The sequence below is a fragment of the Colletes latitarsis genome, chromosome 2 (genome assembly GCF_051014445.1).
Source record: "Colletes latitarsis isolate SP2378_abdomen chromosome 2, iyColLati1, whole genome shotgun sequence".
Lineage (NCBI taxonomy): Eukaryota > Metazoa > Arthropoda > Insecta > Hymenoptera > Colletidae > Colletes > Colletes latitarsis.
Genome location: NC_135135.1, coordinates 7,229,823 through 7,242,506, shown reverse-complemented (window position 1 = coordinate 7,242,506; position 12,684 = coordinate 7,229,823). Strand labels below are relative to the sequence as shown.

At 44.5% G+C, this 12,684-nt stretch overlaps 1 protein-coding gene across 15 annotated transcripts in view; it reads right to left on the bottom strand.

The window, feature by feature from the left end:
• Window positions 1-3,679, bottom strand: part of Foxp (forkhead box transcription factor P) — a 408,547-nt gene extending 404,868 nt beyond the window's left edge. For all 15 annotated transcript variants that reach the window (XR_013080796.1, XM_076779178.1, XM_076779089.1 and 12 more), the window contains exon 1: window positions 3,483-3,679. Coding sequence is in view for 13 of the 15 variants with exons in the window: in XM_076779089.1 (XP_076635204.1) it covers window positions 3,483-3,512 (30 nt within the window). In the remaining 2 variants the exon portion in view is untranslated. The remainder of the gene's footprint in view (window positions 1-3,482) is intronic.
• Between the last annotated feature and the right edge of the window lie 9,005 nt (window positions 3,680-12,684).

The window sequence follows — 12,684 nt, the reverse complement described above, 5'->3', positions numbered from 1 at the left end:
GACGCTGCCAGGAAAAAGCAACGTGCTATAAACTACGATCCGACGGAAGCTCCATAGAAATTTCAACGACTACATTATCAGACGTTACCAATTAATGGGGGCGAATAATATGGAGGCAAGTTTGTAAACAGCTTTACCGTTCTTATATAAATTGAGTAAAACGTAAAATAATTGCAAATAAGGGTGGATCGACCGATTGTGCACAGATACTACGTTATCAATTAATTGACGAACAAACTGTCTTCGGGGGTGGACGGTGTAGTAAGGTTTAAAAAGAACAGTCTTATTGCTGAATCTTTACTCCGATGCTGTACAAATATTCCATCCTTGTGGGATTTCTAAATTTGTGTGCTCGAGTGACGAAGACATTGAATAAATAAACAAAATAATTCTAAACAAGGGTGGGACCACCATCTGTCAGATATCACAGAAACTGTAGTAATTAATTGGCGAACGAATTGTCAAGGATGGGCCATACAATAAGGGTAGGTTTGAAAACAGCTGTCTTACTCGACTTTTACTCCGATCCTGACAAATTTTACGTTCTTAAAATTTTTAAAACGAAGACGTTAAGTAAATACAGAGAAGGGTGGATCAGATTGTCAATTAATTGAAGAACAAACTCTTCTCGAAGGTGAACGATACAAGGACAACGATCGAGCCACGTCCTTTACTCTGTTCCAAAATAAATTTTCTAAGACACGAAATAAATGAACGAAATAATTACAGAGGAGGAAGGACCGACAGATCACGTGTACCAGTTCGAACTAGGATAACCTGCACCGTCCAAGACAGCCGGTTCAACGGGTGTCGAGGAATGCATTATAGGCCTGTACGTTCAGGAAAGAAGAAAACCCGTACATATGTCTGCGAAGAGTCGCGTCGCAAACCTGGAACATGAATAAGCCAATGTGCAAAGGTGTGGTTCCCAGGCGTCCACGGTAGGAAATCGCTCACTGGGGAAGAAAGATGGAGAACAGAAGCCAGGAGCGAACCAAGACGTGATTAATATAAAAGTGGGCGGAGCCTGGTCTGGCCGGAAGTAGCCGAAGAGGGATGCTGTGCCGTGCCAAGCAAGCGCGAAAACGGGGGTTATAGTGGCACAACTGTGTTGGTACACTGTACCGTATGTATCTTCATCCTATGCGGCTGCATACAAACCCGCCCGGCCCCCACCCCCTCCCGTCTGTACGAACGGGACGTGTGCGTGTGTGCACGTGCACACAGGCTCGAACGTACGTCTGAAGTGCCAGAAGAGGTGAGAAGATGGGCGAGCACGGATCGTGGCGGGGATGATGCGAAATATACACCGCGATTGACAAGCAACACCCTGCGGCCGATCCGATCGGTTCGACGGAGCGACCAGGAAGGCGTGACGGCGGCTCGAATCGTTGCCAGGTAATGCCCCGTTCGATCGCGAACGGTTGGTCCCGCTCGATGCCGCGCACTAGACACTACGAAATAACACGTCGAATCGATCGGACCGTGGCGGTGACGGTGATCGAACGAGTTGTAGCCGATAGCACGTGTCAGGTTTTCGAGGCACTTTGCAGGACGCCGCGACGTACGCGTCGTCGTCGCCGCTCCCTCGTGATCAGCCGGGGACGGCAACCTGTTTTCCAGCGGCTGTCGGCTGCCGTACGCCTTGGAATTTTGACGAAATCTTTGGACGTCGAACCGGGACCAGAAGCAGATGGCTGGACGGGAGCGCCGGCAACCTTGGAGGAGCACTAGAAGACGGAAAAAGGAGAGAGGACCGAGGAGCAGGGTGGGTTAGTCGATTGGCGAATATAGGATCGAAGGGAACCGGGCGATCCACAGGGGTTTCGGAGACGCGGGGTGCAAGGGTTGACGCGCGGGGGTGGCCAACCCCACCTACTTCTTTAACGCCCCCAAGTAGGGTAGGACCGCCTCCGTCTCTGCGTTGTTCCACCTACTACAACCCGGGACTTCTGCAGTCTCATACCTACACCACCCATACACCATCATCCACCCATAGCTTCGTCTACTCCCATTGACTATATCCTCCTGAGAAAAATCACCTCTATTCCCAGGTAACGCGGACCGTTTCACGATTGAAGCGTAACTGCCATTACCCGACGAATACATCGCGATATGCCGTCGCGGATGTTTCGACGGATGCCTCGGATTAGCTGGGGCGTCGAGACGCTTGACGCGACAGTCTTGGCGGTCGCGAGCTCGCGTGCTCGTTTTGTATCGAAATTACTCGCGTCTCGTATTTATCAGCGACCAACCGTGGACAGTGATTGCTGTTTACACGAACCAAGTATCCCGGAGCAGTTTGTCGAGATAGCCCTCTCCCAGTCCAATAACAGAATGATTCATTCCGTCGTATTATATAATTCGAAACTCCAGGCAACGTCAAGGCAGCCTGTCCCTGCCAAGGTTATTTTTAGGAAAAATGCGTTTTGCCGGAAAGATTTCTGTACTAAGGCAGGTACGCATTTAGTTACTCGAACGTAGTTAATCTTGGAGCTGTGTAGCGAGATTTATTCGACCAGCCATTCCGCTTGTCCGGTGCACCTATTTGTCTTGTCAGGATCGTTAAAGTGTCATTTCCACGAATATCACTCGGTCCGCTCAACGTAAGATCAATCAGAAAATCTCGAAGGAAAGAACATTTATCTATATTATAACGAGAACTCGTTTGACTGCTATCGAACACCGAAATTCGTTAAAAACTGGCCTCGGAAATTCGTTCGATTCCGTCGTTCGTTTATGCCAAAAATTTACAACACTATTTTCGTCTGTTTCTATTTTCGCGACGACCTAATTTCGTCGATCGAAAATCGCGTTTCCGTACGAGATATCGATTCTATTCCCGATCTCGATGCCCGTCGAGAACGATCGTGAGCCTCGAAATTATTAGGCCTTGGTGGGGCTGCATCTTGCACACAGTCTGGAATATTTCTACGTTCGAACCTATATTTGCACACGGGAACGCGGTAAATTTCCCGCGACAAAACGTAACGATTCGGAGCAACGAACAAAGAGGAAAACAGCGGCACAAAAGCGGCACACACACCGACGACGCGGGAAGCGATAGATGCAAATGATTGGAGGGGAAAAAAAACGGAACAACAGTCGTGTAACGAGAACGTGCAAAAGGACTCGCCGATGGCACGTGGCGATCATCATTGAGTAAGAGCAATGCAAAGAACGGTGAATGAAGCAAGCGGCAGAGAATGATGAGACAAAGAGACAGACTTGAACAGAAAGAGACAGAGGTAGGGAGAGAGTATGCATGACGCGAATGTGCAACCATACGATTGCACTTGAGAGCATTGACAGGCAGGCAGGCAGGCAGGCAGGCAGGCAGGCAGGCAGGCAGGCAGGCAGGCAGGCAGGCAGGCAGGCAGGCAGGCAGGTAAGCAGTCAGACGGTCAGTCAGACATCGGAATGTCATAAGGCAGTGCATTGAAGACGGAACAAGTGTCGCGGGGTTGAGTAAGTCTCTCTACCTGGACGGGTCTCCAGCGTGGCTCCAGCATGTCCCGCTTCCTCCTCGTCGTCTCGTTCGTGGCTGTCGCTTGTTCCTCCGTCCTTCTCTTCGTAAGAGTATTGTTCAAAGAAACGAAACGAAGACACACGACCCTTTTTTTCTCGTTTCTCCTCTATCTTCCACAGTCTTCGTCCTCGTGATTCGTACTTTTCCTCCCTGTCTATCGTCCTCTCCCGCCCACCCCCTCTCGGTCTCTGTCCCTCTGCCACCTCTCTACCTTTCTCCGCCTCCCCCCTCCGCACCCTGTGTACTTCTCCCCCCTTGTTCGTCTCTTTCTCCACGCGTTTCCTCTCCTTTCCCGTTCTCTCTCTATCTCTATCTCTCTCTCTCTCTCTCTCTCTTTCCCTCTCTCTCCCTTCTTTTCCGCCTATCTATTATCTATCCTTTGTCGTCTATCTATCTATTCGCCTGTCTCTCCCTTCGTTCGCTTCTCGCTCTGACTGTCCGTTGGACACCTCCGCGTGCGCCGCGTCGCGCCACGTGTCTATCCGGGTAAAAGAGCGACGATGGCCGATATTTCTCTCTCTCCCGGGGTGAGTTTCCGCTCTCGGGACACGCGCGCGGCAAACGGTGGAACAACAGTGGCGCGGTTCGGTTTCGCTGGCAAAGAGAAAGGGCGACAGGTGTCGGCGTGAATCCTCGAACGTGCTGCGTGGTATTTTTTGTGGGAGGGTTGGAGGGTGGTATTGTGACGGTGGTTGGTGGTGGTTGGTGGTGGTGGTAACGACGGTAGGCGCCCTCTCTCGATATCTGAGCTGACCAGCTACGTGCTCGTCCACGTCCACGTCCTAATCCTTCGACGTTCTCGTCGACGCAGGAAACGTGCGCTGAACCGTGCGGAATTGAGAGTGTGGTTTGAAGAAAAAGGGGTACCGCGCGCCGGTGGCTGCCGTCGCGACTGTGCGACGCTCGGCACCGCTTGGCCGCGAAACCCAACGGCCGCACCGAACACGCGGCTACTGAGTCGGCGCACTCACTCGGCCTCCCTCTGTCTCCATCCCTCCCTAAACCGTTTCTCCCGCACTCCCTCGCTCCCTTTATCACTACGCGTTTCCCTCTCAGTCCCTCGTTATAGCCCCGTTTCTGTCAGACGCGCCTCGTCCGCGTATATTCGCTACTTGTACCTAGCCGCTTCTGCCTTGATGTCTGTCGTTCTTTTCTCTGTTCGCCGCGTCTCTCTTTCTAGTTGTCACCCGCCTCTTCTTGGATATTCCAGCGAGCACTTACCGAGTGCTCCTTCGTAAATACGCTTTTGGTTGAACGCGCCAACCCGGCAGCTTCCCTGTCGCGGACAAATTTCGAGAAACTCGAATTTTCTGACGCGACGCCCCGTCTTGCTCTTAACGTCTCGCTCGGATTTGCAAGATCGCGTGAGAATTATTTTTCTACAAAATCGTTAGCTTGTTGCAAATTAAATTGCTCTTTTTCACCGTTCAAATTTCCCGCCGCATTCCCCTCTATTCCTTCTGCAAGTCTCGCGAGTAAAAATTATTTCCATTTACTTGCACGAGCTCAAACATAATGCAACCGAGGCAAACATTGATATTGATTTCAATGTGGGTATTGTAAATAATCGGAATGCTAACTGTTTGGAAAATTGCAGAGACAAAAGTGAGGATTTTCGAGAGAGCGACAAAATTGAACAAATGCATGTTATTATTACTTTTTAATTGCAAAACAACAGTTAAAAAATTTTGATTTTTTTACTACAACTATCATTTTTTTGAACATTTAGATAGCTCTTTAACTGAAAAAGTGATTCGAGAAGAGCTACATATAAAACCTCTCCATTTCTTTCAAAATGGCGTTGTTACGCTTGGATAGCTATAGAAGAAGGGTGTTGAGATTGATGGAAGTTATTTCGATTAGTAAAATATACAATAAATTTGTGAAATGTCATTTTGTAACGTGTACGAGTGAATACGATTTCTTTGGCGCGTCATTACTGACTGTTTCTACTTATATCATATATTTTCAGACTCAATTTTCTTGTAAACGAGGCTTCGTAGGAAAACATTTTATTCGCGAAAAAAAGCACTAAATTGTACGTACACGATATGTTTGATAATTACAGAGATAGTAATCTAATTAATATTTCGTGAGTCTACTCAGAATTTTAATTAAACAGTATACGAGATTAGACTCTTGCCTTTGTTCTCATAGTAATTTCTGCCAGTTTTTTCTCAGCGGCAGTCTACGAATATTCGATGGGTTTCGTGTCCAGAACTGTTCCCAAGTCATAGGTTATTAAATTCTTATCCACAAGCTTTGCTATACTTAACTTATAGCTCTAAATGCAGGTTGACGCGTGAAAATTATTTTATTGAAATCATTTTTGGTTAGAAGATGTTATTATAGGAATTTGACGCAAGACCTTCGTATTAAATTTCTGCGATAATTAACAAAATATTGATTCCCGAAAACGTATCTTCCAATTCGACACTCGGTATAAATTTAAATTTTCGCTCAGAAGCGATAAAATGTTTCTGTCAAACGATAATTAACGAAATCTTTTTTTACCTCACTGCGCTAATAATAATCACTCGAAAGGTGTATTTTAGTTGGTCGTAAAGGACAAACTTCAATCCTGTGAGAATAAATTTATTTATCCCAACGTTTCCACCTCATTTCAAACGAAAGACTAAATACTTAATTTTAAGATCCGTTTATTACTTAAGGTTCGAAATCTCAAATAAAAAATATATTTTTGGCAATAGTAAGAGTCAAAATTGTCTATAATATAAAATCCAAGTAAAAACTTCTATTGAACGGGGTAAAAGAATATTACGGAACACGTGGTTGATAATATCTAGCATAACAAAAAACGAACGCAAGACCTACGACACGAAAGCGTAGAACAGCAACGACGAAAGAAATTTTTATTGGAGCGTAAATTTGAAAGTGGCGATTAGGCTGTTACATGTAAATGGAAACTTTTAAATGTCTGTGCGTCGCTCGTAACGTTGCAACGATAAGGTGGGTATTTCTGTTAAAATTAACGTTTCGTACACGACGCGACTGGAACTGCCTCGATACAGTTATTGCTATCGATTCGGCCTAGTCCTAAGACCACACTAAAGCTGACGACCTATTCCGATGCATACATCACAGGGGGATTCGACTCATCAATGTAACACGCGGACATTTTCAGCCGATCAATTTTCAATGGCTCGGTTTCGCGATATCTATAACCGTATACGGATTACGAAAATCGTACAACTTGTCGTTCTATCGTATAAAAATATACGCGTCGCTGTTTATAAATAATCGATCGATGTACAAAAAGTTCGTCGTTGGAAATAATTTCAGTCGTGTATACGCGATAGAACGCGAACGGTAAATTCCGTCGAAAACGGTAGACGAAAGAGTGAGCAGATACTGTTAGAGGTTACGGAAAGTTAGGCGGTGGAGTGACACATATTCAAGAAACGAACGTATGGTACACAAGATTGGAGCTGTCATGGTTATAATCGGAGCGATAGCGAATGATGGGGCTGAGGACAATGTGGGGAAAACAGGTCGCGGAAAGCAAGAGCGGCGAGGGCGAGGGAGGGACTTCGCGTCGGTTAGTTTGTTGTTGTTTGTTGTTGTTGTTGTTCGTCTTGTTTCTCGACACGGAACCAAACCATCGCACAATGCCGAGAGTATAGCTACGGTATTGATAACAACCTTCAATGGCGCAAGAGAAAGAGGGTGGCTGCCAGAAGGAGATAAAGCGAGTACGTGGAAAGGAAGCGACGGATACAAATAGAAGACGCGCGAAATAATTTGCATTCTATCTGAAAAATCTAACGTTTATTATCCGCTATATTTCTATCCGCGTGCCAAAAAGAATTATCCAAATTCCATCGATTCAGATCGAATAATCTGACCCGGGAATATATCCCACTCGTCGAGGTTTAATAAAGAGAAAGCCAGATCGATGATTAATTCGACGTAGGGGAGGTAATGTTTCTCATTGGAAAGTAATCACTGGAAAATATGAGCAAACGGAAGCCTCTAAAAAAGGACATCGTTATCGCTTAAAAGCTTCAATATTCGGCAAAATATCGCACAAACACCGTCATTCTGATGAAAAGATTGTCAATAACCTCTAACACCTGTTGCACAGTTTAGCGACGGATTTTATTCTCACGCGTGGGTTATATTCATTTATTGGCTCGCGGATTTCACGGGTCACACATCGTTCGCGTCGATGCACAGTCGACACAAGCGCTTAATACGGTTCGTTCTCCCAGTAATAAAACTACATTCGGTGAAAATTTCTGATAAAATTACATCGGCCGCGATAAATTCCGTCGAATTACCGTCCGACTAATTGTTATGCATTTATTAATCGATCGTTGCGTTAAAAAACGCATTACCATCGGACGCGCGAAACGATTAAATTTTCCCGTTCGTCGAAATTCAATACGAGATTAAAAAGAAAGAGAAAAATTAAATCGAAGCGTGCACCGTTTCCCCAAACACGAAACAATTTTAAGAATATTAAGATACACGATTCGTACCTGTGACAAGCTAACATTCGGGATCATAAAAAAAAGTTTCAAACAACCACAGCGCACGGAAGGATCATGCTGTTCAACCCCTCAATCTATCCAGGTTGGGTGGGAGGTACATTTCGTAGTGTTGTTGATTTTTGCATAATTTATCAAGGTTGTTTGGTTAAGCGAGCCGTTAGGGTGAGTCGCTGGGGTTGTCGAGCTTGGGGATTGCGCGATGGGGCGACAATTTCAGACACCCTTCGCCAAGATGATTAGCATCCGCTTCAGGGACGTAGTTATTTCCAGTCTTGTTGCTAATTTTTCTCGAAACTACATTATTAAAAAGTATACATGATTCTACAGCTCGAACAACTTCGCTTTACGGTTATCGTAGCTTACTGCTCGATTGCCGGATCCCGTTGTCTGGCCATAAACGTCTCAATCTACTTAACTGGGAATCTATCACTTGGTCCTGCTTTGCTGAACATTCTCGATATACAATTATCATTCCAAGCGACGTTTGCTCGCGATAAGACGAACGATCCAGAAAAATTAATTAACCAACGTATGGGAAAATATAATTTGACTTTTTTTAAACGCTCTGTATGTATTAAATTTATAGTTTCACTGGGGTATCAATACTGTATCTTTTAATAGGATTGAGAAATGTATAGATTGCTTTGATAGATTGTCGAATCGGTGCCTTTTTATTTAGAACAATTGATAGTCTAATTCTCTCTCTGTATGGCATCGCGATACCGTCAATTGTTATTTACAACCGGAATCGACTTCGTTAAATTGGGAATTTTACTGAAGATTAATGTTGAACATGGTCAGTGATAGTGTACGAGTCTCGTGGGGAAAGTGTCATGATAAATCGACTCCAGATGGACAAATGGAAAACTGGGTTACAATCTGAAGTTGGACCACGCAAAATAAACTTCTTGAAATGAATTGGAATATTTTATCCGCCATGTTCGCTCCACGAATCGTCTACTTATTTCGTTCTATACAGAACAATTTGAACTGAATTTCTAGAGAAACAGAATGAAATTGTTATCTGCTCTTGCAAGTGTATTATATTCGCAAGTAAGTGCGATGAAATTTAAAAATATAAGAAGAACTTGCCGAACAGATTAAATAAACTTGAACGCATCGAAGTCGTTTCCGCGGCTGGAGCGAGATCGTGTTGTTTCCGGTTTCTTGGGAAGATTCTTCGATTAGGACGGCCCTGCTCGACACGTAAGCAGGCATATCGCGAGTACACGACGGAGTTGTTGAGGATGGGAATGGGTGGACGCAGGGTTGGCACACAGAACGAAGGGGTTGCGCGGAGCAAAGGGGTGTCCAGTGGTACCAGGGAATGGGACACGGAGGAGCGGTAGGGGGTCGAAGGGGACAAAACCCCGTCCTATACTATACTACTCTACAATAGTTGTTTACCAGAGTCATACTGATCGATACTCAGTGTTTGCTATCAGAGGGAACCATGCATGCCGGGCGCTACTTGCCCAACACCAAAAGTAAACACCCACCCCCGTCCGCTATCACCCCAACAACACTCCCACCGTTTCTCCACCGACCGGTTAGCGGCGAATTCTCACTCGCGCGCACAGACACACGCACACACACAATATATATATATATGTATCTCTCTCTCTCTCTTTCTCTCCGTCTCTCTCTCACTCTTCCAATCTCTCTTAGTGCCCTGACCGACCTTCGTGGAATGCATAGACATTCGGTTTGCGTGTTGCGAGGTGCATACGTGCACACACGATCCTAAGTGCAAATGTACATTCCGTACATCGATCTCAAATATAGTCCATCCCTTGGCTAACGAGTTCGTACGCTCAGAAAGTACATTTATGTATCGGAATCGGTAGCGTTGCCATCGTCCCGGTGTCTCGAATGGCACGCGTGTCCGTAAGCATCTGGCAGCGATGCACGTGTGTATCCAGACGCATCCTGTTTCCCTCGTGGCGGGCTTCCATGTTCCACCACCCACCCCCTAGCGGTACAAACTACACCCGCAGGAGCCTCGGAGTAGGAGGAGGTTGTCTCCGAACGATCATAGCCAGGTCCAGGCCGTTTCACCTCGTACATTTGCATAATAGGGCCTCCGTTACTCGCGTCCGGGAACACGGCACCGGGGGAAATAAGGACGTTAAAGGGTGTAGCGTGGAAAAAATTGTACGTGCCCGTAAGACTCTTTCGGCCGATCGTGGTGATTTTTACGCGACGACGAACAACGTCGTTAACTCGGGGGGATGCAACGGTATACATAATTTTCGCGGAGTATTTGCATAATAATCCCGATCGAAAACGACAACCGTCCCGCGGCGCGCGAATAGAATCGTCGACGGCAACGAAGCAATCGCTGTGGGCGTAAAAATGTTCGTTATCGCGGTATCGGATCGACGAGCGCGAACGGTCGATTACTTATTACGGTAAACGTCGTTCCGAGTAATGATTTTAATACGAAGTCCCCGTAAAGATAGGGTGAGACGCGGCGAAAGCCGGAAAGTCGCCGCAAATCCTGCGCAGAAGGGAACAGAATAGGGAGACCGGTAAACAAACAGTGAAAATAATATAATTTACAGAGGATTAGGAACGGTAGGAACGGTGCAAGAGGAAGGGCCGAAAGGGGCGGAAAAGGGTTTCGGTGCACAGAATAACTGTTTCTGGTTATAATTGATATCCTGGCAAAGCTCTATAATCCCTCCCAGTCGAGCCGCCACCCTCTTGAAAGTCGAAACCGACTACGGCAAAAGGTGGAGACCTCCGAAACCGCAGCACGTTTGGTCGTGCTTCTATTTACGGAACATTTTCATAATGGTTTATTTCCGCTAATGTCAGCCGACCAACGGAAAAGACCGTATTTTCTCTACGAATTTCACGGGGGCCACTCGTTACGATGTACATTCATTTCGATTTCTCCGCAGAAGGAGAAACTGCATAATACATTTCATCGACGAACGTTTCGTGTAGTTCGCGGTTAACGTACACGGGAAAACTTTAATTTTACCACTTAGTCCTTATTTCGCGGATATATTCCACGGTCGGATGAAACATTGTTATAATAATGTAAATCAAGGTTAAAACGAACTACCCCCTTTCTCTCCCTAAAATGCACGGTCGGTCCCTTGCGTTTCACGAATTAAAAGACCGTACATAGCTGGTTTCCAAACTTTTGACAAGCTTTTTTTATCCTTTTTGATTATTCGTGGCTTGCAAAAAATGTTGTTTTTTTTTTAAATATAACTGTGGTCCTCGATAATTGTAAATTAGCTAATGAACTTGAAAATACTTTAATACTTCTTTTACCCTTTGACAGATCTAATATGAAGAAGGACTTTCATCCGGAAACTTTATTTTGCTTTTCCAAAGGCATCCAAATCATAGTGTTGTTCGTTGTTGCGCGATACGTGCTCGGTAGGAACATTTATCAAGGAATGTCAACCGTGCACCATCAGATTTACAGAACGTTGCAGCTACTGTTAGTAATTCAGAATCCTAATATTAGTACTCGCCAAATTGAACAACTGCACAACATTCGTCAACGTGCAGTTACGCGAATACCAAAGAGGAGTCGGTACCATCTCTATAGGGTAAAATTGTATCAAACGTTAACCAGCATTTTATACCTCCACTTCAATTTCGTCAACGAATTTATCTTAAAATATATCGAGATCCATGTCTTTTACCATTTTATGAAACTGAAACAAAAAGAAACATAGTACAAATTTACTTTTAAAATACTACTTCGATAAAATAGTAGAGTACGAGAAACAACTTATTATAATGTGTTATCAACAACTGAGGTAGAGGAATTAGTATAACAATGGAAATTGGTGTTTGTTTTGTAACACAAACAGTACACAATTAATAATTACTTTAAGTTATCTTGGAAAGAACGAGCCACTACAAAAAAACACATCTTTCTATCGATATTTACTAATTTGATATAATTTACAAGTTAACAATCGAATAAAGCAGTCTGGTGTACATAATTTGTCATCGCAAACTTTGCATCCAAATCACATTACGGATAAATAATTAGGAAATTGTATCTGTCAGTAGTAAATTCCAGGAACGGGCCGGGACTGTGAAACATTTTTGGAAGGTTAATGTGCCATAATGTGGGACAATCGATACGAGTTATTCCAGTAGAGTGTCTATAATTTGTATTTGGGACAGAGAACTTTTCAGAAAGACAAGAATTTTCTATTTTTACCGGGCAACCGTTCTAAATTTAATCGCATTCTTTGTTGTTCGAAAATAAATCATACACATCTATTGCTTGCTCGTTAAAATTTAATACCAGCTGACGATGCAAGGTCATTCAAAATAAGCGGACAATAATCGATACGAGATGGAATAAAACCGGTTGAAAGCAGTTTGCGTGGTCGGAAGTTTAGATATGTTTCATTGATTCTCAACCGATAACGAGAATAAATAATCCTATTGCAAACATTGTATGCATGATCGTTCCTAGATAAGGTTCTGTTCGATGCAACCCCTGGAAATCGTACTGTTTCCAAATAGATATAATCGTATTTGTTACAGGCAGTTGCATTTAAAATGTAAAAGTCTACTTTTTTATCTGGTACATTTCGAAAAACCAATGATACGAATTTTGCTTTTATCGGAGATTTAAAAGCAAACATTTCTAGATCG